Source organism: Mercenaria mercenaria, chromosome 15 (genome assembly GCF_021730395.1).
Source record: "Mercenaria mercenaria strain notata chromosome 15, MADL_Memer_1, whole genome shotgun sequence".
Taxonomy (NCBI): Eukaryota; Metazoa; Mollusca; class Bivalvia; order Venerida; family Veneridae; genus Mercenaria; species Mercenaria mercenaria.
Window position 1 is genome coordinate 68,825,863 of NC_069375.1, and position 26,377 is coordinate 68,852,239.

The following is a 26,377-nucleotide window of genomic DNA, read 5'->3' on the forward strand; positions in this document are numbered from 1 at the left end:
TATAAATATGTTTAAAATTCTAATTGAACAATTTTAATAGTGTTAAGAATATACAGAAGACTTATGTAACTGTATAAAACATGTAGTATGTATAGTTGTAAAAAATATTATATTAATAAAAACAAATAACCACCATACACATGATGCGAGACACATCTGTTCTCAAGTTAATTATTCTGAGAATTTATGAAGTGTATATTTGAAGAACACTTTGATGAAACACTGCGTGTCACACTTTTTCGCGACAACGATATGATCTGCCAATATCGGGTCGATATCATTTTGATGTTGGCCAAATATCGTTTGTCAATGTCGGACCGATGTCATTATGATGTTGGCCCGATATTGTCTGTCGACGTCGGGCCGACATCATTCCTGTTTGCAGCCGAAAATGAAGCCGGTATCGGGCCGTTATAGACAACGACGTCGGTTTGATATCGGGCCGATATAGAATGTTGGCTGGGTAATATCCTCACTGTCATGCGCGTTATGAAAATATACTAGACATTCTCATGAACGAGTATATGAAAAATTACTTATATTTGTTCAACACGTTTACCTTTTTCTTCTGCAGTCAGTTCAACAGCTTCATTATCCACATCACTTTCATCTACTGTTTGTATATTCTGAAAAAGTAACAGAACGATGACAATTCTGTTCGACAAATATCCTTTGTAAATGCTTCATAGAATAAAATTATGAAGTAAAAAGGGGCTAACTCAAAACAAATATATAATCTAACAAGTATGTCCCGACAATATGCACATGTGCACTTTATATTGATGATGTATACCAAGTCAAGTTTCATTTAAAGATGAACCTTGTATTTTATAACAATAACGCCACAGTGTTATCAAACGAATAGTAAAACTACCATTGACAAAATATTCTTTTGCAACCCTATTTCTGCACCAAAAATTATTTGCTAGGATAGTCAATTTGCTATTTGAAGTAGATTCGTGGTCACGTGAGTATCTGCTTATCATAGATCTATATAAATACATTGCATATGCACTGCTATATATAGCTTCTGTCAATTTTTGACCGAACGCAATAGTATATACGTTTTGCTGAAAAATATGCAAGCAACAGAACGTAATATTATGCAAAATAACAATGGAAATACAGAAATCATTCCTGGTAAATAAAACAATAATCACTTATCAAACGTGATTTGAGTTTTTATGCTTCGACAGTCTGCATCAAACATTTGGGTTTCGGCTGAAACACTGATAACTGTATAGGTAATAATCTGACTAAGAAAATATATTGCCACACGTATTTTTGTCCAGAAATAAGGAAGTAATTGTCATTTTTACCAGTTTGTCTCTTCCATAAATATCGTGATTTCAAATTTTGTTTTGGCCGTTGTTTAATGTTGTATTTTTGTTTCCATTAAGAAAACTCACTAATCTGTTGAATTTAAAGACTTTAAAAAGAAACGGGGGTTTCAATAATCGTTTATATATACTTGTCAATTGCATCAGCCAAGTAATTTGAATTTAAACTCGGATCAAACGTGCTTGGTCTCTTTTCAGTTAAAATGTCTTGCAGTAGAGGAAGTTGGATTTAAAAAAGTTTGATACTGTTTTCATTAAAAACTGACGTTAACTTTAGTAGGTATTTATCGATTTACTTAAAACACAAATAATGGGAAAATACAAGTCCTCATGCACTCTTTAAGTAGAACAGCCGTTTTAGCTTGTTTTGCTTTTGTCGGAGCAATTTAAGAGATTAAGCCTTATCCGTTTCAAAGTGATTTTAATATTGTGTGTAGTTAAATCATTATCATACTAGTACGAGTATATGGCTATAAGCAATACAATTATAAAAAGAAACATTTACCAGATTAATAATTTATAGTAACTTAACCAACTATAAAAGTTGTATCTATTTTTAAATACTTTTACACCATACCCTGTACAGGATCAATCATAGAGTACTGTAAAATGTGTTTAACTTTAAGGCAAAATTTCAATTTCATTAATACCTTGTCATCCATTTGTTTATCTTGTTCACGCATTTTTTTGGCAAAGTGTGCATCAATGTCTTCATGAACCTGTTTCCTTTTCACTTCAATGCGGTGCATAACTTCATCTGTTTTCTTCTCAATATGTTTTATTCCATCCTGGGCAGCACTCAATGCCCCTCTCCGCATTTCGGATACATCTTCTTCGCTGATATATATCTGGTTTCTTTTAAGCTAAAATAATCGCAATATTTTTTGAAAGAAAGACTATGTTTTAGGTTATGGATTATTATTTATTTTTTCAACCACGATGATATGGAAAATGGGTTCTGTAGTCAGCGTGTTTATCTATTTTCATGTTTTAAGGCGTACAGTACTTTCTAATATATCAACGAATTCATATGATTCGTTAAGGTAGCTATATATGTTCTTCGGGCTACCCTATTCGGATGGTTACGGTCGCTGACTTCCAATCACTTGCCCCTCATAGAAATGGGTTCGAGAGCACACTTAAAGTTTAGAATTCTTCATGTAAGGCTGATGGTTCTACCCAGTGGCCGCCCATGCCTAAAACAATCCTCAGAGAGGCTGTTAGGTTCTTTTTCCATCATCAAAAGCTATAAGAGTTGCCATATAACCTACATAACCTACATTGTATCGGTGTGACTCTACCCCCTCCTTCCGCCCAAAACAAATGCACGGTAATTTAGCAATTTAGCTGGAAGTAATGACGCAACACTGAATAACGAAGAATATGTTAATACATATAAAATGTGACAATAAAAGTGTTTACAGGTTAAATAATTTCAAACAATATCACTTTGAGATCTATGTATACAACTGGCAAATAACTCACACGTTAGCACATGCGCCTACATATTTTGCTTTACGATGTTATAAACTATCCATTTACAGCTGCGAGTTTTCTACACGCGAAATTGGTACTTATCAAAATTGTGATTTTCCCATAGACTCTCATGCTGAAAACTTGCTTGAGGTCCAAATTTTTAAAGTATGTATTGTAAAAGGTAAAGCACAAAACTCTACGTTTTCGTAGTAAGATTTACTAAGAAAGTCATGTTGCTTTGATCATCCAGTGTGTAGAAATAATTTCTATCAATTTGTTGTGGAAATATGTGAAAAGAAGTGATTTGATCTAATTAAGTAAAACTTACCTTTGTCAGATTAACAACGGCATTTTTGGCAGCTTCTTCATTTATCAGTTCTTTTTTATCTTGAAGAACAAGTATCATCTGATCTACATACCAACATAACTTTTCATCGTCAACTTCGAAGGACGTAGAGTGCATAATTTCATTTCGAATATCTCGTGCCTTAAAAAAAGTATGTGCGCCATGAGATGGTTACTTACATACAGTATCATTTGATTTATTGCGCTTTTTATATCTTTAATTACACCTTTTCTAATTCTATCTGTGACCTTTACTACCGAAACCGTGGATGAAACACAATAATTCAATGTTATATCCCATAGTGTAATATTCCAATAACAGTGACAGTACGTTTAAAATAAAATCACAAATGATAAAATCATTTTACTGTTTTTCGTAAGTATTGTGTATAAAAATAAAAGTTTAGATCTTTTTTACTGGTATGACTTTTTCATTATCATGATATTATACAGTTATTGACTCATGTTGAGGTCAATATGTGTTTTTACGGACCTGTAAAAATGATATTGTCCGAGGACGCAGCCCTCGGTCAATATCATTCTTACAGATCCGTAAAAACATATCTTGACATAACATAAGTCTTTAATTGTTACATTATATGCCCTACTCTAATGCATTCATCTGACTGGCCCATACTTCATACAAAAATGATATCACAGAGTCATTATCACCTTTGCAGGTCAATATCGTTTTTTTTGCGGACCCGCGCTTGCACTAATTTCGACCAATCAAATGAGCGCATTTGAGAATGGTATATAATGTTTGCAGATATTGTTTGTCAATAAAACCAAAGTATCGACTTTTCACTATTAATACATATTAAATCCTAACAGATCAATAATTTTGTGACATATCAGTTATTGATATAACCAAAAACTTCACAAATTTCATATTTGTAAAATAAGTTTTGGTTATTGAATAACTTAGAAGAAATCACTTTTTTATTTCATGTTTCTGTTTTTGCAAATTTCTTGTTAATGTGCTTAATCAAACTATCTACCTTACTTAATAGGTCTACCCATATAGACTTTCCTTACCTTTGACACATTATCCGGACAATCAAGATGGCTTCGGAGCTCAATATTATTCAGAATAATGGAAAGAAGTCCCGAGGCGTCCGTTTCGACAGCTGTATGTTTATCGGAATAGCCGGTAGTACCAAGAAAACATTGAGATGTTGCCCAGTGATCTCCGAACCATCTTGCTGGATCTGTGTTTGCCCAGATGGGGTTTCTTTCGTCGTGAGCACGAACTATAAGATCATAGAACCTGCTGCAGAAGTGGTTAGGACATTTTCTTCGACCACCTGTATTGTTGCAAAAACACTTTGACCGGAATTTTTGTATACACCCATTTCTTGGATGGTCTGGTAATAGATTTTCCGAAGTACATTCGCAGCAACTTTTGGCAGCACATCCGGTGTCTTTTCTGTAACCGAAGAGAAGATCCTTGTGGTGTTGTTTTGCTATTCGGTCAACAAAACTATGGATGCCATGTTTTAGGTACTTCAAACTGAGTGCCGATCTCACCCAGTTCTTGTAGAGAGGGTCCTCAAGATCAGACATGTCTGCTGTTAAAGAATTTCCAAAATAATTAGCATTTAATGTAAGTAGTAAAATAATATCGTAGAACTTGGAATTAAGCAACCCTCCACAATTATTACCTGTAACAAATGTTGCATTATACTAACAAAAAATAAAGAAAGCAGTACGCAATAAATGGCATCTTACAGGTAGTCAATCACACGTATAAAGCATTTCGTGACATTTTTCATATTTCGTATATTCTGTGAGAAATTTATCTTAATGAACACAAAGACCCGCTACATCGTGTAAGATCCTTATTACTAGTGTATGTTTCACAGTTTGATTAATTAAAAAAAAATATTTAAAGTTGAGTATTTCTATTTGTTTGAACCTTATTTCTAGTCTTAAAAATTTGACGGTTATCGGGATATTTTTAAACGATGTCTAGTATCTAAATTCATTTATTTCCAGTACTGTCTTGGTTGCACAACGTATATAGGCAAAGGAAGGAAATAATAAATTTTCAAACTAGCATTCTAATGAATATCGGCTATATATTTGTTAATGCAAATCTTTAAAATATGTTAATGCAAGTTTTTAAACAGTCCTTAGGCAAAGTATGTTTAAAAATATCATTTTTTTACTTAAATTTTAAAACGCTGCCATTAAAAATCTAATCTATATTAAGCCTCAAGAGAAATCTGTTGTTTGACAAAAATCTGATTAACCACCTTTATATGTAACAAAAAAAAAAACAACAACAAAAAAACAACAACAACAACAAAAAGTTCGATTCACAAATTAAAAATTAGTACTGTAAAATGAAATTAGTTATATATAGATACCGATAAATTATCAATACTTTTCTCAAGAGACACCCGCTTAAGAAATAAATAATAACTTGAAACGACAATCAAGGACCGGAGTAAATTTGAAAACCAAATCTAAAATATAGCGCATCAACATGGCGAACTCACTTGTTTCTACCGTCTTTGCACACTGATAGAACAGTCCTTCACTTCCACGTCTCCAGTACCTCTTTCAGTGCAGGAATCCATCGGTCCCCACCCGGTGTACTAAAGTAGATGAATTACAAATATCTTACTCTAATTCACATCTTGTTACAATTTTAAACTACTTACAGAGTTAAAGTTATGCTATATTTTCCTATTCCTTTATATATAATATTTTAAAATTAGTATTTTGCAATGAACTTAAACAAAGATCTTTGAGCTTTCAGGTTTTTCCAAAATGTTAGCTATTATTAGCTGGTTTTACCGAATACACTTACCATAAATAGAAAACTAGAACATTTTTATAAATAGATGCCAAATCCAATTACCTTATAACCATATATAGAACTTTGACCTCCCAAAATTAAACACTTCAAATAACGGATTTAATCAAATAACGCACGCCTTTTATCTTAATATGCAGTTTTTAAAATATTTGTTTTTTTGTAATTAATAAATCTAAAACTTTCATCACATAGGTGTCAGACACTGGTATGCAAATTAGTTGAATTATACCCATGAAAATACATATCTTATACATTGATTATTAACAAATACCTTACTCACATACATTAAATCAAGCAATATCCTTTACTCTTACAGTGTCACATATCTATATTTGCCATTTATACGTTCAATAAAATATGGCGGACAAAATTGTCTCTAGGTACCCTGTTTCAAATGTGCTAGTGCGCATGCCGGTCGCTAATGTAATATGATATAGCGTAACTTAACTACACATGAATTATGTGTATTCTGTCAAGGACCAATGATTTCAATATTATATATACATTGCAGCCTGGTTTATTTTTACACATATTATAAAAAAACATGATTTTAAACATTTAATGGTAGGTAGAATTTACTTAATATTTTATCTATTGTTTTCACTTTCTACTGATACAGTGTCGCACACTTTCAAAGTTAACAGTTTCGCCGGACCTGCATTTTTATTGTCTGCATTTTTGTATGACAATAAACAAGCAATATCTTACAGCAGTGTATATATAATAATTAAATAATAGTTTTACAAAGATACGTATACAATGTATATAAATATGGTCAAAGAAAATAAAAAAAAACTAAAAACAAAAACCAATGACAAAGTGGGCATCTCAGGGTTATATTAAGGTACTTCTGCACGTCCGGATCAAAATTTTTCTACTTTGGAGAATTCAATTAAACCCTGATTTTTCTAGACTTGAGAGTATACAGTTAGAAAGTTCGGCAAATAAAAAAGATCATTTGCTCGATTTGTTTGCTAGACTGATTTGAACAATTTTGATCTCACACAAGTTTCATAACGGGAATCTATGGGGAAATCATAATTTTGATAATATTTTAGTAAATAGAATTTTTCCTTCAATGTAGATATTAATGAAACCTCGCACAGTCGTAAATAAAGATATGGCCTATAATATGGTGAAATAAAATGTACAGGTCCTTGTGCTAGTTGTTTCTATTTTGCACATGATTAAAGATATATGCGCTGTTCAAGTTGATTTTAAGACATATATATATAAAAAAAACGTGTCAGATGGTTAAATGTTACATCTTAACTTTTGAAAGATACGAATCTACGGAATCCTGTTAGGGACATCACGATCTCGTCCATCGCCCTTCGCAAATGCAAAAGAAAGAAAACGCGAGTTTCGCTCGTTACATTCTCGCATCTATTTAAAAAATGAATAGATACATTATAGTGATAAATTTCTATAGGAAAATACTCTTTTTCCACAAACATTGTGTGGTCGAAAAACACGGCATTTTATTGTAGAATCTCTTTCTCAGCCGACTCAATTATCTCGGACTTATTTTCAGACACTATCGGTCGTTGGAGACTGAAGAAAAAACCAGAGATTCTACCATGTGTTTTGTAGATTATAAACCAGACTAAGCTAAATACGTGAGGTATAACTATGTATTCAGATTTTATTGATGATATTCATTTTTAAGTATATTTCTAATTTACAAGACAAACCCTTAAGTTGTAACCGTAAATGAGTTGGTTCTTGCTTGTTCACATATTACTATTTCAGTAATTTATTTTCCTTTCGTGATTTAATAATGATAATAATGCCAGCTGTACAGAAAGCCGTACCTGGAAAGGTGGTTAAGAAATATAAGAAGAAGTCATGTGTTAAAAAAAAGACTGTGACTCAATACAGACTTGGAGCGCCGGTATAAATTACAGACTCCGGTACATACCGGAATAACTAAATTTGAACGAAAATATCTTAAATGTATGTATTTTGTAACCATGGTGATACTAACCCTAACCTTTAGTCAGTATTTTATGCATATTGTACACTAAATGCATGCGGACATGCAAAAATATGCATATTTTTGCCGTGCGCTACAATTGATAATCACTTTCGGGCATGCGCAGAAGACCGCTCCAAGTCTGCAATGAGTTACATCGTAAAAAAAATGACAATGTTAAACAGACGTTTACAGCATGCTGATAAGGAACTGTTCAAAGTTTAAAAAGAAGCAGATACTTAGAGAAAAGACTGAGAAAATCAAATGCGAATTCCTGCAATTTCCAAACAGAGATGAACATTCTAGCGTGCTTCTCGGTAAAGGTGATGCCGTAAAAGTCGGTCCATCAAAACAGCAAAGGAATGGATTCTAAACGATTATATTCACAACCTTCACCTTAAATCAGATAAGAATCAGAGTAAAAAAAAATTGGTTTTCGACTTTTTGCAGATTAAGGCCCAAATAGATCAGTTCAGTCAATTTTTCACATCTCGAAGTGTATGTCTTTGCTCGAAACATCAGAACTTTTGTTCAGAGGTGCCTGAAAAACATGAATGTTTCTACCTGCACAAGCCCAAATTCGTTTGTGGATATGTAAAAGCTCTCATCGGAAAGCCTTAAAATTTTGTTAGAAAAGGTTCCCAATAAAAAAATGATGTCTCAGCAACGGAAAAAAGTAAAACTGCAAATTAGAAAAGAAAGAATATGAATTATATAGACAGGATGTCACATGAAGAGTTTGATGAGTTTGTAGGTCATGTAGATAGGATGTAGATAGGATTACCATTAAGATACGTAAGAAATGACTTAAGTCAGAAAACAAAATGGCGTCGTGAGTACGATTACAGTGTTGTTTTTCAGATGAAAGCACTTTAAACATATTGTGCATGTTGTATCTGTCAGAAATTAATGTTGTTTTTTTAATGTTTTCGTCCACAATAAAAGCCAAGAATTACTTATTAAGTTGTTTTATGAATAACAAATATACGTAAGTAAAATAAATTTCGTACTAAGTAATGCTTAAGTAAATAATCAATTTCTTATACTTATACTTAAGATGCTTTATGAATACGGCCCCAGCAAAAATGATGAAGGAAAATCTATTAAAGAGCGATGTTAGTAATTGATTTTAAGCATTACAGTGCGAAGTAGTTCTGTTAAATGTTCCAGACAATACTGTTGCTAAAGTTGTTTAGTTTAATATGTTTTATACCATGCAAACAGTTGATTGTTTTTTAGACATTGTGTAATGATAAATTTCATATAATACTGTATCAAGACGAGATAAAAATTAAGTTAAAACTATACATCATTTATCTAAATAAGTAATTATATAATTTACGTTACAAAAATTGTAAATGGTATAATCGTTTTTTCCTGGTTTTATTTCATGGAAATATTAAGAAGTACTGTATGTAGATGAATTTATTTATAATTATGTTGTATAACTTCATGAATATTCAATTTTATATGCACTGACACAAGTTTAACTTACGGGACAAGCAGTACTAAGTTACGAGACCGAGCTTTGATTTTTGATTTGAATTGAGCATTACTACGGTGCCCCTAAAGTGAAATGTTACACACTTTTAAACGAAATCATTTCGTTTTAACGAAATAATTATTTCGTTTAAACGAAATCATTTCGTTTTAACGAAATCATTTCGTTTTAACGAAATAAGTTTAAACGAAATCATTTCATTTGAACGAAATAATTATTTCGTTTAAACGAAATAATTTCGTTTTAACGAAATAACTATTTCGTTTAAACGAAATAACATTTATTTCGTTTAAACGAAATGATTTCGTTAAATGATTTCGTTTAAACTTATTTCGTTAAAACGAAATGATTTCATTTAAAACGAAATAGTTCTTTCGTTAAAAAAGGAAATTTCGTTTAAACGAAATAAAAAGTCTCACATTACTTAAGTGGAAAAAAGTGTGTAACATATCACTTTAGGGACACTGTACTACACTGTGTTATGATGACGTTTTTATGCCCCCGAAGGGAGGCATATTAGTTTTCAACTTTCCGTCCGTTCGTTCGTTCGTTAGTTAGTTAGTTCGTTAGTCACAACGTTAACTTTTAGCATGAAGGCACTTTACTCGCGAACCACTGCACCCAGGCCCTTAAACTTCACATGCTGATAGTACTTATTGAGTATACCTCCCCTACTGACTTTGGGGTCAAAGGTCAAGGACACAGGAGCCAACCTTAACTTTTTGCATGAAGGCACTTTACTCGCGAAACACTGCACCCAGGACCTTCAAACTTCACATGCTGATAGTACTTATTGAGTACATTACTCTTATTAACTTTGGAGTTACCAGATCAAAGGTCAAGGTCACAGGGGCCAACATTATCTTTTTGCATGAAGGCACTTTATTCGCGAACCACTTCACCCATGACCTTCAAACTTTACCTGCTGATAGTAATTTATAAGTACACCACCTCTACTGACTTTGAGGTCACCAAGTCAAAGGTCAAGGTCACAGGAGCCAACGTTAACTTTTTGCATGAAGGCACTTTACTCGCGAACCACTGCACCCAGGACCTTCAAACGTCACGTGGTGATAGTACTTATTAAGTACACCATCCCTACTGACTTTGGAGTCACCAGGTCAAAGGTCAAGGTCAAAGGGGCTAACATTAACTTTTTGCATGAAGGCACTTTACTCGCGAACCACTTCACCCATAACCTTCAAACTTTACATGCTGATAGTACTTAATGAGTACACCAATCCTACTGACTTTGGGGTCACCAGGTCAAAGGTCAAGATCACAGGGGCCAACGTTAACTTTTTGCATGAAGGCACTTTACATGCGAACCACTTTACCCAGGACCTTCAAACTTCACATGCTGATAGTACTTATTGAGTACACCAACCCTACTGACTTTGGGGTCACCAGGTCAAAGGTCAAGGTGCTGCGGGGGCATTTGTCACCATTACTTTTTTATTCCTACACTTATATACTTATACAGTAATTGCGTCCATGTTACTATGGCTATTGAAAGAAGTAGACACTCCGAAATAAGATAGTTCTCAAAAAGTGTTTGCTTGTTTTTTTATTATTTCCGTAAGAAAAATTGAACAAATATTACGGAAAATTATTGATTCCTTTGGTACAATGTGGATGTTATTTCTTGAAGATACAAAATTCATGCTTTTAGTCTGAAATTTAAGGTGTTTTAATGAGCTGCACGTTTTAAACAGCATGTATCAAAATTCCAGTGACTTAACTTCTCTCACATGAAAATAAATTTTACTATCGAGTTACGCTGATTTTTTTTTATTTATACTGCCGAGACATGTTGTAAACAGGAATGAAACCGAAAACGGTCATAAAATGATTCATGAAAGCTGCAGTTGTCGCAGTTCCGTCATTCTCGCATACCAGAGGTCTACCGTGGTTCCCCGTCTCGGGATTTTGACAAACATCTGATGGATGAGAATGCAGTTACGTGAGAATTAGTCATGTACTTAAAACATGCAATTTGTAGTAAAAATGTATAAATTGCCCACTATAATTATAGAAAAATGGACATTTGAATGACGTAAAGACCAGAAACCCCAAGCAAAGGCCAATATTTGATTATATGATAGTCTGTAACTGTAAGTAAACTGGATTTTAAGGCAAAATTTGTAACAAAACTTAATGTGAGTTTTTCCGTTCTGACGTCACAATATCGTCTCTGATGTCCTAAGCGTAAATCTTATTTCGCTGAATTTCATACCAATTTCAAAGAACTACTTCCTGAATACAACAAACCGGGAGTACTTCAATACCGGGTTGACACCAAAAGTTAACGCAGCTGCATGTACAAAAACTGTGTGGGTGGAATATGCGATCACGATCTTATTACGTTCAAATACATGGCATGTTTCATGTTCAGACCTATTGAAGTCTGACGCTTTTAAAGACTGAAATTGAGTTTTGATAATGGTCATCGGTGCTGTTTAATTTAACCCTATTATCCGTATTGTGTTATTCTTGTTGCTTCATCTTCTGCAGAATCATTGAGTTCAAGGTAGCGAGTATATGATTCATTAGGTTTTCTTTTTGTCCCCTTATATGGTTTACATATCGTTCCTTTTGTTGCCATTTAGGGTTAGGGTTTACATATCATTCCTTTTGTTACCATTTAGTGTTAGGGTTTACATATCGTTCCTTTTGTTACCATTTCTGGTTTACATATCGTTCCTTTTGTTACCATTTAGGGTTAGGTTTTACATTTATCCTGTCACTTGCAGTATTTTCGACCCGATATCAGGGTGCCATATATCTTTCTTGATATACCGTCAGTTGACACGTGACCAGTGATATACGGTCAGTTGATCATGTGACCTTATGATCGATATTGTTGTGATAAGAAATTTTGCATTGAAACCATCACTATTGTGTTGGAAACGTCCGAACTAAGGAAATGAGTGGTCAAATAATGAGTTTTTATTCAAAAACGAAGAAGTTATTGCGATTTTTAATTGTAACCACATTACTGCGTCGGTGATTACGCATAGGCGTAGGAGCAGGGGGGGGGGGCTAGGAGAAGGGGGGGGGCAAACTATAGTTTGCCCCACCCCCCATTATTTTGGAAAAGAGATATAACTTGCTGTCTAATACAACATTTACTTAGCACCATATAATTCTTTTCAACCTTATTTCTGATTTGCATTTGGCCTTCCCTTGTATTCTGACTTGTCTTTTTCCATAGTGTGAGTATTGAAATCTGTACGCACCACGCCAAGGATTGTTTGATTACATTTTATAAAAAATTATATATCATTGAGCGCAATCACTACAGTTTCGGTTTGAGCGTCTGCAAAATCTATGTAGGCCTAACTATTAAGCCTGTTTACGCATGTAAACGTTATGTATTTTTTTTTTCATTGTCCATTCAAGGGAAATGATATTTCCACAACTTTATATCACAGTTAGACAAATGCAGTGCTAATTGAGTGTATGTCCAGGGCTTCAACAGAAGAATGTAAAAATAATGGCACACTTGATTAGAACAATACATAATATGACTGATTAAGACAGTTCAGTGTCTAGTCGTATGTGTATCATCAGAATAACTCAAAGATTGCTAAAACATAGAGGCTTGAGGGGGCCTATGGCCCATTTGGCCCTATACAAGGCTTTGAGGCTTTGTCATGAATAATGCACAGGGGAAACCTTGCTGCCGCCTAACCCCCGCCCCCACCCCCGCGGGTCGAAACGGTTTGGCCCCCCCCCCCAAAGTTAAACTCACTCCTACGCCCATGTTACGTCATTATATAAGTGACGTCATTACGAATATGACGTCATTTAAACGGTTGTCGCACATTTATTTTTGTAAAATAAATTGTCAAATATCGGAAAATGAAGTAATGACAAGATAAATAGAATAATAGGTTAGTACCTAAGAAGGAGAAAGTTTATCTGGCTCGGCTCCGGACGTTATCAGGTTCGCCTTCGGCTCACCCGATAACTTCCTCCGCCTCGCTAGATAAACTTTCTCATCTACGGCACTAACCTATTATTCTCTATATCGTTCCTTTTGTTACCATTCCGGGTTTACATATCATCCCTTTTGTTATCATTTAAGGTTAGGGTTTATATAGCGTTCCTTTTGTTACCATTCCGGGTTTACATATCGTTCCTTTTGTTTCCATTCCGAGTTAGGGTTTACATATCGTTCCTTTTGTTGCCATTCAGGGTTAGGGTTTACATATCGTTCCTTTTGTTACCATTCAGGGTTAGGGTTTACATATCGTTCCTTTTGTTACAATTCAGGGTTAGGGTTTATATATCGTTCCTTTTGTTACAATTCAGGGTTAGGGCTTACATATCGTTCCTTTTGTTATAATTCAGGGTTATGGTTTGCATATCGTTCCTTTTGTTATAATTCAGGGTTAGGGTTTACATATCGTTTTCTTTTGTTACCATTCTAGGTTAGGGTTTACATATCGTTCCTTTTGTTAGAATTCTGGGTTAGGGTTTACATATCGTTCCTTTTGTTATAATTCAGGGTTAGGGTTTGCATATCGTCCCTTTTGTTAGAATTCAGGGTTAGGGTTTACATATCGTTTTCTTTTGTTACCATTCTAGGTTAGGGTTTACATATCGTTCCTTTTGTTACAATTCTGGGTTAGGGTTTATATATCGTTCCTTTTGTTACCATTCCGAGTTAGGGTTTATATATCGTTCCTTTTGTTACCATTCGGGGTTAGGGTTTATATATCGTTCCTTTCGTTACAATTCAGGGTTTACATATCGTTCCTTTTGTTGCCATTTCGGGTTAGGGTTTACACATCGTTCCTTTAGTTGCCATTTCGGGTCAGGGTTTACATATCGTTCCTTTTGTTGCCATTCCTCGTTAAGGATTACATATCGTTCCTTTTGTTGCTATTCAGGGTCAGGGTTTACATGTCTTCCTTTTGTTACCATTCCCGGTTAGGGATTTCCATATTGTTCCTTTTGTTACCATTCCCGGTTAGGGATTTCCGTATTGTTCCTTTTTGTTACCATTCCCGGTTAGGGATTTCCATATTGGTTCTTTTGTTACCATTCCCCGTTAGGGATTTCCATATTGTTCCTTTTGTTACCATTCCAGGTTAGGGATTTCCATATTGTTCCTTTTTTTACTATTCCCGGTTAGGGATTTCCATATTGGTTCTTTTGTTACCATTCCCCGTTAGGGATTTCCATATTGTTCTTTTTGTTACCATTCCCGGTTAGGGATTTCCATATTGTTCCTTTTTGTTGCCATTCCCGGTTAGGGATTTCCATATTGTTCCTTTTGTTGCCATTCCCGGTTAGGGATTTCCATATTGTTCCTTTTGTTGCCATTCCCGGTTAGGGATTTCCATATTGTTCCTTTTGTTGCCATTCCCCGTTAGGGATTTCCATATTGTTCCTTTTTGTTACCATTCCCGGTTAGGGATTTCCATATTGGTTCTTTTGTTACCATTCCCGGTTAGGGATTTCCATATTGTTCCTTTTGTTACCATTCCCGGTTAGGGATTTCCATAGTGTTCCTTTTTGTTACCATTCCCGGTTAGGGATTTCCATATTGGTTCTTTTGTTGCCATTCCCGGTTAGGGATTTCCATAGTGTTCCTTTTTGTTGCCATTCCCGGTTAGGGATTTCCATATTGGTTCTTTTGTTACCATTCCCGGTTAGGGATTTCCATATAGTTCCTTTTGTTACCATTCCCGGTTAGGGATTTCCATATTGTTCCTTTTGTTGCCATTCCCGGTTAGGGATTTCCATATTGTTCCTTTTGTTACCATTCCCCGTTAGTGATTTCCATATTGTTCCTTTTTGTTACCATTCCCCGTTAGGGATTTCCATATTGTTCCTTTTGTTGCCATTCCCCGTTAGGGATTTCCATATTGTTCCTTTTTGTTACCATTCCCGGTTAGGGATTTCCATATTGGTTCTTTTGTTGCCATTCCCCGTTAGGGATTTCCATATTGTTCCTTTTGTTGCCATTCCCCGTTAGGGATTTCCATATTGTTCCTTTTGTTACCATTCCCGGTTAGGGATTTCAATATTGGTTCTTTTGTTACCATTCCCCGTTAGGGATTTCCATATTGTTCCTTTTTGTTACCATTCCCGGTTAGGGATTTCCATATTCTTCCTTTTGTTGCCATTCCCCGTTAGGGATTTCCATATTGTTCCTTTTTGTTACCATTCCCGGTTAGGGATTTCCATATTGGTTCTTTTGTTACCATTCCCCGTTAGGGATTTCCATATTGTTCCTTTTGTTGCCATTCCCCGTTAGGGATTTCCATATTGTTCCTTTTTGTTACCATTCCCGGTTAGGGATTTCCATATTGTTCCTTTTTGTTGCCATTCCCGGTTAGGGATTTCCATATTGTTCCTTTTGTTACCATTCCCCGTTAGTGATTTCCATATTGTTCCTTTTTGTTACCATTCCCCGTTAGGGATTTCCATATTGTTCCTTTTGTTACCATTCCCGGTTAGGGATTTCCATATTGTTCCTTTTTGTTACCATTCCCGGTTAGGGATTTCCATATTGTTCCTTTTGTTGCCATTCCCCGTTAGGGATTTCCATATTGTTCCTTTTTGTTACCATTCCCGGTTAGGGATTTCCATATTGTTCCTTTTGTTACCATTCCCGGTTAGGGATTTACATATTGTTCCTTTTTGTTGCCATTCCCGGTTAGGGATTTCCATATTGTTCCTTTTGTTGCCATTCCCGGTTAGGGATTTCCATATTGTTCCTTTTGTTGCCATTCCCGGTTAGGGATTTCCATATTGTTCCTTTTGTTGCCATTCCCGGTTAGGGATTTCCATATAGTTCCTTTTGTTGCCATTCCCGGTTAGGGATTTCCATATTTTATCTTTTGTTGCCATTCCCGGTTAGGGATTTCCATATTGTTCCTTTTGTTGCCATTCCCGGTTAGGGATTTCCATATTGTTCCTTTTTGTTACCATTCCCGGTTAGGGATCTCCATATTGTTCTTTTTATTACCATTCCCGGTTAGGGGTTTAATGAATAGTCTATAGTGCTACACAAATTTACTGAGTCAAACATTGAGAAGCTTAACGTTTAGATAATTTTCTAATGTCATGTTATAAAAGACTTATTGAATCGTTGGCAGTGCAATATTTAAAACTATTTCCAAAGGTCTGAATGCTATTTGAAGTGTATATTACTTTTTTCTGGTAATAATAGTTAAGTTGACCTATGCTATGTATATGACGCAAAAGATGCTTTAAGTCAAACATATGTATTTTAGAACATCAGAAAACTGATCGACCTAATAGTGTTATTGTAACAGCTGGATGATGTTGTATTCGATTCGAGATCTGGATCTCATAAGTTGCGCTTTGTGCTAAAATGTATATTACAAACAAAAAATCTCACCATAAGGTTTTGGGTGATATTTTCAAGTCTAACATGACCCAATTTGTTTTCCTTTTAAACAAAGAAGGCCGAAAATTGTGTGTTGTTATGCAACAATTCATGTTTTCTGACGTTACAATTATTATATCATAGCGTAAACGACATAGCGGCGCGCTGGAAAAGAAACCAACAGAAAACAGACAGCGCCCTAGTGATGTTATTTGTTCGAATCTAAACACAATAATTTCATTCAATGACAAATCACTGTTCAGGATATACTATTTGTGGAACCCTTTATTTAATACGCCCTTAGGCCGTCATGACGTCATTTTTGTTTATGTACACTGGACTCCCGCGTTTAAAATTACATATAAGATTTTTTTTGATCGGAGAAAACTCCTCCAGCTGTTATATATAGGATATGGTTAATGTAGAAGGTCGTTTGTCGTCTTGTTTTACAAAAAGAAAAAAAAAGAAAAAGAAAAAAATGTTTGATATTTCGAATTTTATAATGAAATAACATGCCCATAGTTTTCGGGTGTAAATTTCGGAAACCATTTTTTTTACAAATATGCAACAGAGTTAAACCTCATAATCATCACGTCTAACAGGCAGGGTAAGGTCCAGAAATATGTTGTATATTTGTGTTAATAAAGTGCAACTCCCAAAGCTGTGTCTTACGTAGATACGTGAGTTCTTTGAAAAGCATTTTTAAAAGACCTATATTAAATAAGTCTTACATTATAAATAACATAATGAAAGAGGAAGTCAACTTCAGATTTGATAGTCGTGTGTTATATAGAGGTTTTAATGTTAAAACAGAGTATCCACCTTTACTGGTCCCTCGGTAGTAATAAGTCGCCAAAGAGAATTTATATGTATTGCAGGTTACTCTTAATATAGTATAACCTCGCCAGCTGCATATATTTGAGATTCCAGAGGGTCTTTGAAATGCATGTATAAAACATTAGATAAATTGTTACCTCATATTACGCCCGTAAGTTAGGTGTTCCAAAGATTGTTCTGCAAAATATTTTACTAAAACTTGAGTATGTAAATTATCTATAATTTCAAATGATTATTTCTTTAATCTGGTCTGGAACAACTGATACGTATTAGACCTTCCTGATCTGGTTTAACGACAAAGATATTGTGCAAATGGAGCGGTATGTGATCAATTATAATTAACAAGGTGTGCAACTTGGAAAATACGTTTTATTCTTGCAGATAATTATAGAAGTGATAATAACAGTGCGGGAATAATTTCAGTTATATCAAGGCGGACCATAGTTTTTGGGAATTACTAGCTTTCCGCAAAATAAATGTTACAGGGAAAGATGCTGACGTATCATGTTAATAAATAAAAAAAATCATAAGACATGATGCACGTTGCAACTATATATATAATGTGACAGAGATTGAGTTTTTACTTGTATTTGATTAACAGTATTTTTTCCTGAATACAGGTTAATTGTTCGATATTAAAAACACATTGGAAAGGTTCGAAGGTTCGCCTTAGAGTGAAAATATCATACTATAAAAGTTTTGTGACAACATTGTGAAAAATTGTCGTTTATTAATTTATTAGTTTAGTCAAAGATTTTTATAGCTCTTTGGTTTATTGTCCCTCCTGAAAATTATTATGTACTCTCTCTGCTCCATATCATATAATGCTTTCGCTTGCTATAGGCATTATATTTGTGCAATAAATCGAAATTGAATTGAACTTAATGTATGCACAGCCAATCTCAAGAAGGTACAGCACGCGCTAAAAGATATGAAAAACCTGTAATCCCTTGTTCATTTAGTAAAAATATTCGTGATAATTATTATGAATAACCTTTACACTACATTAGTGTCACATTATCCTAAATCTTTCCTAAAATACTTTTTGCTATGACGAGCTTGTTTTGTTCTTAGGTTTTCACTTTTTATTTAAAAAATCTGACATTTATTAAATCAGTTAAAGTCAGTCCCTTTGAGAAACCTTGAGAAGTCATAATTCGCACATACTTCATTACACAATGACTGGCTCGGGGGCAAATAGGTCACACTTCCAATTAACAGGCTCTGGTGTCATAAAAAGATACCTTTTACATTGTCAAGTATGTTTGCTAGTTTGTTTTTCTGTTCATTTTTCATTAGTATGTGACAATTTGTTTTTCAAATATTCATTACATAGCAAAATTAATTTTGACAAGTTAAATATAATTAAATGCAATCAATTGATTTATTACTTAAATTTTCACTCCGCAATAAATTGATTAATTACTTAACTTTTCACTCCATTGAATGTAATAATAATAAAAAAACGCATTTCACATGAAATTGTCAAGTTTGTAAGTACTTTTAAAAATTATAACTTTTTCCTGCTTTCTATTTTTTAAGATAATAGTAGTTTCATCTACATGTATGTTATGCTCGCCTATTACTAAATAACGTAGTGTCTTCTTTTTTTCCGTTCCGTATTTTTCATTATTGAAAAACAGAATTAAACCAAGTTGATGACTATATTTGCTGTTGTTGTTTTACCAGTTCTTAAAATTGGTGTAAAATAAATCACCCTTCCCACTACGTTTTTACAGTAGATCTCTAATCTATAATCCTTGTTTTTTATTATCGGCACCTCCCGTGATACGATAAGCGGAGATAGCCGAACCATAACGATCTGCAACACTCGCTAAAAAATATCCGATAGTGATCGATATTTAGCTAGACGGTCGAAGGGAGACAACAAGGTATAGCGTTGATCTCAATAAACAAGGAAAGATAATAGAATCGATTTTTGCACAATTCTTCAGTATGATTGTTGATACAGAATAATTCCTCGGTAGTTAAGTTTACAAGTGTACTTCACTTCCTTTCTTTTCTTCGTGTATTTCTATTCTTTTATTCTTCCCTACTCGAAAATCTCATATTTTACCTCATGAATATACACATACACATACTTCAATTTGAGATCAACGCCATTAAACTTTACAAACTCAAGGAAACGAATTTATAAATGTGTAATTTTCGAAGACTCATTTTCCAATACTCATATGTATCTCACTTGTATGTATACCGCACATGTAATCCGACGGGGTAACAGGGTAACTGTAGCTTAACAGCGTGGGCGTGGGACGATAAAAAACTATTTAGCGAGCGAGCTGGGAAAAATGTCGAGATTTCAGAGACATAATTACATGTTACTCATAAAGTTTTTATCTAATTTACATGTTATACATGCATAAACCAAGAAAAAACTGGAATCAATCCAATAATGAACAACCATATATACAACTATGTTTATCAGTTTTTCTGCATTTTAATATTACAATGTAAGACATGTAGCAAACTTTGATCGGAATTAAGACTTTTATCAGCTGGCCTCAGTTGTATATTGCTCCACAAACTATTTTGTAGAATGAGACATCATGAGATTTAATCTGGTTTATTATTAAATACCTTTCTATGAATAGTAACACAACTACATAGGACAAACCTGTAGCCCAGGCTTAAAAATAGGAGGTGGGCATTGTATTGGAAGAGGTCATTACAACCGGTTATTGGCCAGCCAGGGGAGAGTGACGTCATTTTTGACGTCAATTTACCCAATGCCATCGTTTACGTTGCTGTTTTATATGATTAAGCAATGGAGTAATCGTTATTATGTTTAGATATATAATAAACGTCTTATTAAAATGCAGTGCCGTACCTTACGCGTTTACTGGCACACTTAAACCTATATAGACACGCGGGCTACATACACGTGCAAATGCATGTGCAGTTGTGCTAATAACCTCCTCAGGCCAGCTATTTCCATTTAAAAAGTGTATACCTTACTACAAAAAGTAACAAAGCCAGCTGGATGCCTTCCTCACATGAAGAATTTAACACTCCATGTGAGGCTCGAACCCACACCGGTTAGGGGCAAGTAATTTGAAGTCAGCAACCTTAACCACTCGGCTCCGGAGGCCCCTTCCTGTATATTACAATGTAAGACGTGTAAACAAAATTACCGTAAGTATAGGATTTTTATTAACTCGCGTCGGTACTATGTTGCTCCACCAACGGTTATGTAAAATGACACATCATGAAATTTAATCTAGAGTACTACTAGTATAGTACATTTTGTATATCATTAAAACACTGATAAAACTTTGAGAAGTAACGAAAGAGAAGGAATAAGTAGAATGCTAATTAAATACTAAAATAGTATCACGTCAAATATATAAATGCATACTCACATACTCACATACACTAGGCAAACTTTTGCTAATGAAACAGCAAGCGTCTAGTTTGTTTACACAATATATTCAAATTGCCAAGTGAAAATAATGGCCATCCAACATCAATCGCTTAAATGACCCAAATTTCTTAAAATTATTCTCAGAATGACTTTTCTACGTGATATAATTACTTGTAAATAAATAACATTATAAATCACCAAATAATAATATATGAAAAATGAAAATGCAAGCCGCAAAATACAACATCTATCGTTTCAGTTTATAAGAATCCCTGTGAATGTTGTCCCATAATCTGCAATGTTATGTTTACCTTCACTCGGATCGAGATTTCCTGTTTGAATCCAAGCTTGGTCACCTGCTGACATATAGGAAACATACGCTTGTCCCCCACTAGTGTTATGGTCATCATGACGCGATTCGTGAATGGCATACGCTATATATTCCCCATCCACATATAAATTTAGAAAAGCCATGTTATTCTTATCATGCCCAGGTTCAACGAAAAAGAGGAAAAGGTACACTCCACTGCTCGGTGCTGTAAATTTACCACTTTTGGGGTCGTATCCACCGCCTTTATTTTTTAATATATTGTCATATTTTACAATGGTGTTTTGTGACAAAACCTGGTCGTATTTAAGCGACACCGAAAAGTACACCGAAGATCCTGGAATATCGAAAGAGAAATACAGATGACATGACAAAATACGTGCTGTACATGTTGAAATGTATACTTATATAATTACATATTTTTATTAAAAATGTCGTCACGAATATTTTTCTCCACATTTTTGGTCTTAAATCAAGGTTTTGTCTGTCAGTGAACAGAAGTTCAGAACTGTAAATGATAACGTTAAAACACATCGAACGTTTTAAAAATAGCAAACCACGGTTAAACGTTGGGCGTAATAATTCCACGAGGGCTGCGCGTACGACGTATAACCATCCAAGTGTATAAATAGTGTTCAAATGGGGTTTTGCTATAAATCATTTCGATTCTAATATGTCTTTTATTGTAAAATTCAGATCAAATATAATAGAACTGTTTTGGCGTATGTATGGCGCAAAATGGTAGGTTATCACGCCCCTTTGTTTATACACCCAGGGACAGGATATTGTAGTACGTCTTGCGGAATACTTCCATTAGGGCGCAAATAATGGTGAATTATGCTACACAGTGAATAACCAACTCAATTTGTGTGTGTGTGTGTGTGTGTGAATTGATCAAGACAGTTTTGCTACGTGATAGTTTGCTTTAAAAATGTTTTCAAGTAAAATATTTGATCAAATTTGAAAACGCTATTTCTTTATGCTTACATGGCGCTAAATATCAAGTGGCAGTGACGTCAATCTAATACCGTAGTAATGATTTAAGCATTGCTAGTCATATTAGAATGCGAAAAGAAATATTTAATTTATTTCGAAAAAAATGACCTTATTTTAGACAAAAATGTAATGGATATAACGTGTCCATGACGACATGCTAAACAGTATACATGCCTTAAAGATTATACAAAATGTATAGCAAATGATCACAGCGTTTCGTTTTGATGTGTATAGGTATATATAGAACAAAGTCTACATGGTCACAAATTATGTTTAACTTAATACTTTGAAATTTCTGGATTTAAACAATGCATTGATTTAACCATATTTAGTGCTTATATATGCATGCAAGCAGATACATAAAATTACAACAATACAAAAGCAAATGGGTTGGACAACAAGTTCTATCAACATTACATTAGGCCCTTCCCAGAAGTGAGAATTTCAGAAAAATACAAGAATGGCGACACAGAATTATGTACATGTATTCAAATGTTATTTGTTATTTAATCTTAGTTTGAAATGAGAATGTAAACTGTAATGCATTCAAATACAGAAATAAGTCAAAGTTTATTTACGTGATTCTGGTGATCCCTTTTGACCCTTTGAACCCGTGTATCCCTGAAATATAATGGCAAATCAGTAAAAAATGGTACCAAACATATGTGACATTGAATTTAGAGAACTATCTAAAATGCACCTATTTTCAAACTTATGTTTGGCCTGGTAGAACAGTCGATGACCAAAATTATTACATGACTCCTTCAATAGTTGTCTGTACATAGTTTGTACAATTGACCTGTCTATAGTTCAACATCAAATTTTGCTGGGGTAAAGTGAAATCTTGAAGGAAAAATATGAAAAGTGATGTCTGATATAATGTTATGAATCACTTGTTGAATGGTTTGCCGGTCATTTGTCTAAACTACTGCCGGAAGTCCGAATGACAGAAGGCTAATAGATATGACTTTTAACCGGCAAGCTATTCAATTAGTATATTTAAGAAATAATAAGTTCCCAGACGTGGTTTATCGTAGAATAACCCGTGTTTTGAGTTCTTATGCGTAAGAATATATCATGAAGGCCGTAGGCCTGAGTGATATATTATTTCGCATATGAACGAAAAACGGAAGTTGTTATTTCGATTCTAACACGACATACTAGTATCAACAGCGTTAGAAAAAATGGTAACTACTTTTTACGACCGTGCTACGCACCTGGATCGGATGACGTCATTGCACGCGAGTGGTTTATTGCAGAATAACCCGAGATAGGTTTTGCTCTACATGTATGTAGGTTATTTGCTGGTCGTGTTAGAATATATATGATTCGTCGGAGTAGCATTATGAGGGTTCCGGGCTCTTATTTTGAAATTACAATAAAAATTAAAAAAATAAAATACTATGATACTACTAGACGATAATGAAACATGTGATGATGTGCATTAATGGAACTTCTTTGAAATAAAAGTCTTACAAATTTTGTCATTATTTGAAATCGACCCAAGACAATAGGCCATAATAAGGTAAGGACAATCGATCTGAAACTCTATTGAAGTAATGGTTTGACAGTTACGACAATTTGTTACATCTTTCGATAATTTTTCTCATCATGTCACGGATGCCACATCTAAAGGCTGTCCCTTATTGCTAAGAAATATACACTAACTAGTTACTTTATACTGGTGTACTCACCCTTTCCCCTTTCTGACCTGTTCGCCCTGCCAGTCCAATACCTCGCTCCCCCTTGCTGCCTTTGGTACCACTATGCCCGGGGGGACCTCGAGGACCGACCTCGCCTTGATCACCTTTCCATGATGCTGTAAAATAATGAGCAAGCTTTTCATTTTGAAAATTCATCATACAAAAATATTAGTATTATTTAATTCTCAGCGAATATTAGGGTTTTGGCTTTATTCAAATTAGATAATGTTAAAGTCACAATAAGGCAGGATTTTTGTTTGCTTTCTATGTTTTTGTCGCAGAATACTACTTGATTATAAAGTCGGAGAGCCAAATGTGTAAGCTTCGTACTTGGTACAGCAGCTGGGCGGTATTCCATAGAGCCGGTCTCTAACCATCCAGTATTGCCGCCATGTGACATTTAGGGAGCAACAGTGTACTACACTATTGTTATTTTCGCTTAGAAACTAAAATTTTGATTCGTCCGGATACACCTTCATATAAACAAAAAGTGTAAGCCTACCGTTTTCAAAGGCAAACATTTTCCGTTCCACATCTTCAATTCTTATATTGAACTTTTTGGTTATATTTCGGAGTAATTGCTTTTCAACTGATATAGCTTTTCTTATACCGCGAATACCATGCAAATACGTTTTCATTTCATTAGTCGTTTCTTCATCTTGTTTCTCCACTTGCTTTGTTTGATCATTTTGCTTTTCCAAAATCGATGTAATCTTTTCGTACAAATATTGATCTACCTTCTGTGTTATTTTGCTTTCTAGATTTGCAAAATTTGCATTCATTTCTGTCTTGAAAGTCTCAAACATTTGCTTTAACTCTGTGCACTCCTCCACTGTATGAATCTGTCCGCTTTGTCCAGCTTTTTCTTTTATCTCAGTAATGTCACTTCTTAAACTCCTGATATCGAAGAAAACATTGTCCAGTCTGCTTGATAAAACATCATAAACTATGTCAGGTGTATGTTCAGCGAAGCACAAAGACAAAAGAACTCCACATAAAAAGGACTTGAAATACACGTGTTTCATGATTCGTTTCACTCAGCTTTGAATAATATCCATGTAAAATATTTTTCAATTATTTAATAGTCGATTTATTGACTTTGGCGAATTGCAAATTTAAGAAATGTATTAGCCAACACTTTGTAGACGGCTTATATCACGAATGCTACCTTGTATCAGATGATAAAACTATTTTGACTTCTCTTCTTTTTACACTTCTTAACACATGCTAATGTTTTTGCATCACTGCAACTAAAGGAACGATGAAATTTTCTCTTTTAACTTATAATCAGGTTCGCATGCGTCATTCTTTGAAATATGTTTCTGAACTAGCGCCAGTCCGAACTTACAACATTTTTTAGAGCGGCCATGAACGTGTTTGCATAGTTTTTTTCTTATTTTGGCAAGGTTTTGGAGAGAGAGAAAAAAAAACTTTCTGAGAAAGCAGTCCAGAAAGACAACAAGTCTCTTACATGATATGTATACGAACGTGTATTATCTTAGCGATTAATTGTTTATTACAGAACCCAGGATTCACAATGATCTGATATTAAAGTCAAGAGGCAAATATTTCATTATTCAAATATTCATTAAAAATACGTATCATATACTTACATACATGTTAATCGTTAGAATATATAACCTCTAACAAACTACCAGTAAGGAGATTTGGAAAATGCATAATCTGCATATTTTCAAACAAAATTCTAATAGTTATCTAAACACTAATACCTTTGCATTGAAGTAATAAGTCATGCAGTTGGTGAGCTATTTATATATTTATTAAAACCGGTGTGGCCTTTATCGTATATCAAAAAGAAAAAAGTTAATTTTGGTACATTAAATTCGCAATAAGACTTTATTCCTGGAAACAAATTACCCGCCACATGTGTTTTTAAACAAGAGCAAATTTAGAAACAGGATGTCCTTCAAATTAATGCAGGTTCTCTGAATTTAAACTAGTTCAGCCATGTGCAGAAACTGGATTATGTTTTTTTATCTGCCCAAGGCCATGGATAAAACTTTGTCTGGCGTGAACATTTCATTATTCCAAACAGACACATAAACCACAGGAATAAGAAACATAGGCGTAGCCGGGATTTTCTACAAGGGAGTGCAAATACGAGCCGGGAAACGGAGAGGTGGAGGTGCGGTAGGAGGGTTCCCCCTTCTGCAGATGAGGGTATGGAGATCTCTCCTAGGTATTATTTTTAATTCTATTAATCAAAACCAGATTGTTTTTTTCTTATCAGAGTTCACGTTTAAAATAGTATTCCATTATCAAATCAATATACGC

At 34.4% G+C, this 26,377-nt stretch overlaps 2 protein-coding genes across 3 annotated transcripts; both read right to left on the bottom strand.

Moving 5' to 3' along the window:
- Positions 1 to 244: 244 nt before the first annotated feature.
- Positions 245 to 6,397, bottom strand: LOC123557479 (uncharacterized). Of its 2 annotated transcripts, none has more exons than XM_053525564.1 (6): positions 6,273 to 6,397; positions 5,666 to 5,764; positions 4,200 to 4,732; positions 3,145 to 3,303; positions 1,991 to 2,203; positions 245 to 626 (listed from the first exon to the last, which is right to left on the bottom strand). In XM_053525564.1, the coding sequence occupies exons 3-6, from the start codon at positions 4,725 to 4,727 to the stop codon at positions 537 to 539; spliced, it is 990 nt and encodes a 329-aa protein (XP_053381539.1). In that variant the 5' UTR covers positions 4,728 to 4,732; positions 5,666 to 5,764; positions 6,273 to 6,397; the 3' UTR covers positions 245 to 536. The 2 variants fall into 2 exon arrangements, with proteins under 2 accessions (XP_053381539.1, XP_053381538.1); XM_053525563.1 differs by having other exon boundaries at positions 6,269 to 6,395.
- A 13,731-nt stretch (positions 6,398 to 20,128) lies between these two features.
- On the bottom strand, positions 20,129 to 25,296 carry LOC128548855 (EMILIN-1-like). The gene is made up of 4 exons (XM_053524374.1): positions 24,585 to 25,296; positions 24,074 to 24,198; positions 22,958 to 23,000; positions 20,129 to 21,720 (listed from the first exon to the last, which is right to left on the bottom strand). The coding sequence occupies exons 1-4, from the start codon at positions 25,105 to 25,107 to the stop codon at positions 21,311 to 21,313; spliced, it is 1,101 nt and encodes a 366-aa protein (XP_053380349.1). The 5' UTR covers positions 25,108 to 25,296; the 3' UTR covers positions 20,129 to 21,310.
- Positions 25,297 to 26,377: the final 1,081 nt, after the last annotated feature.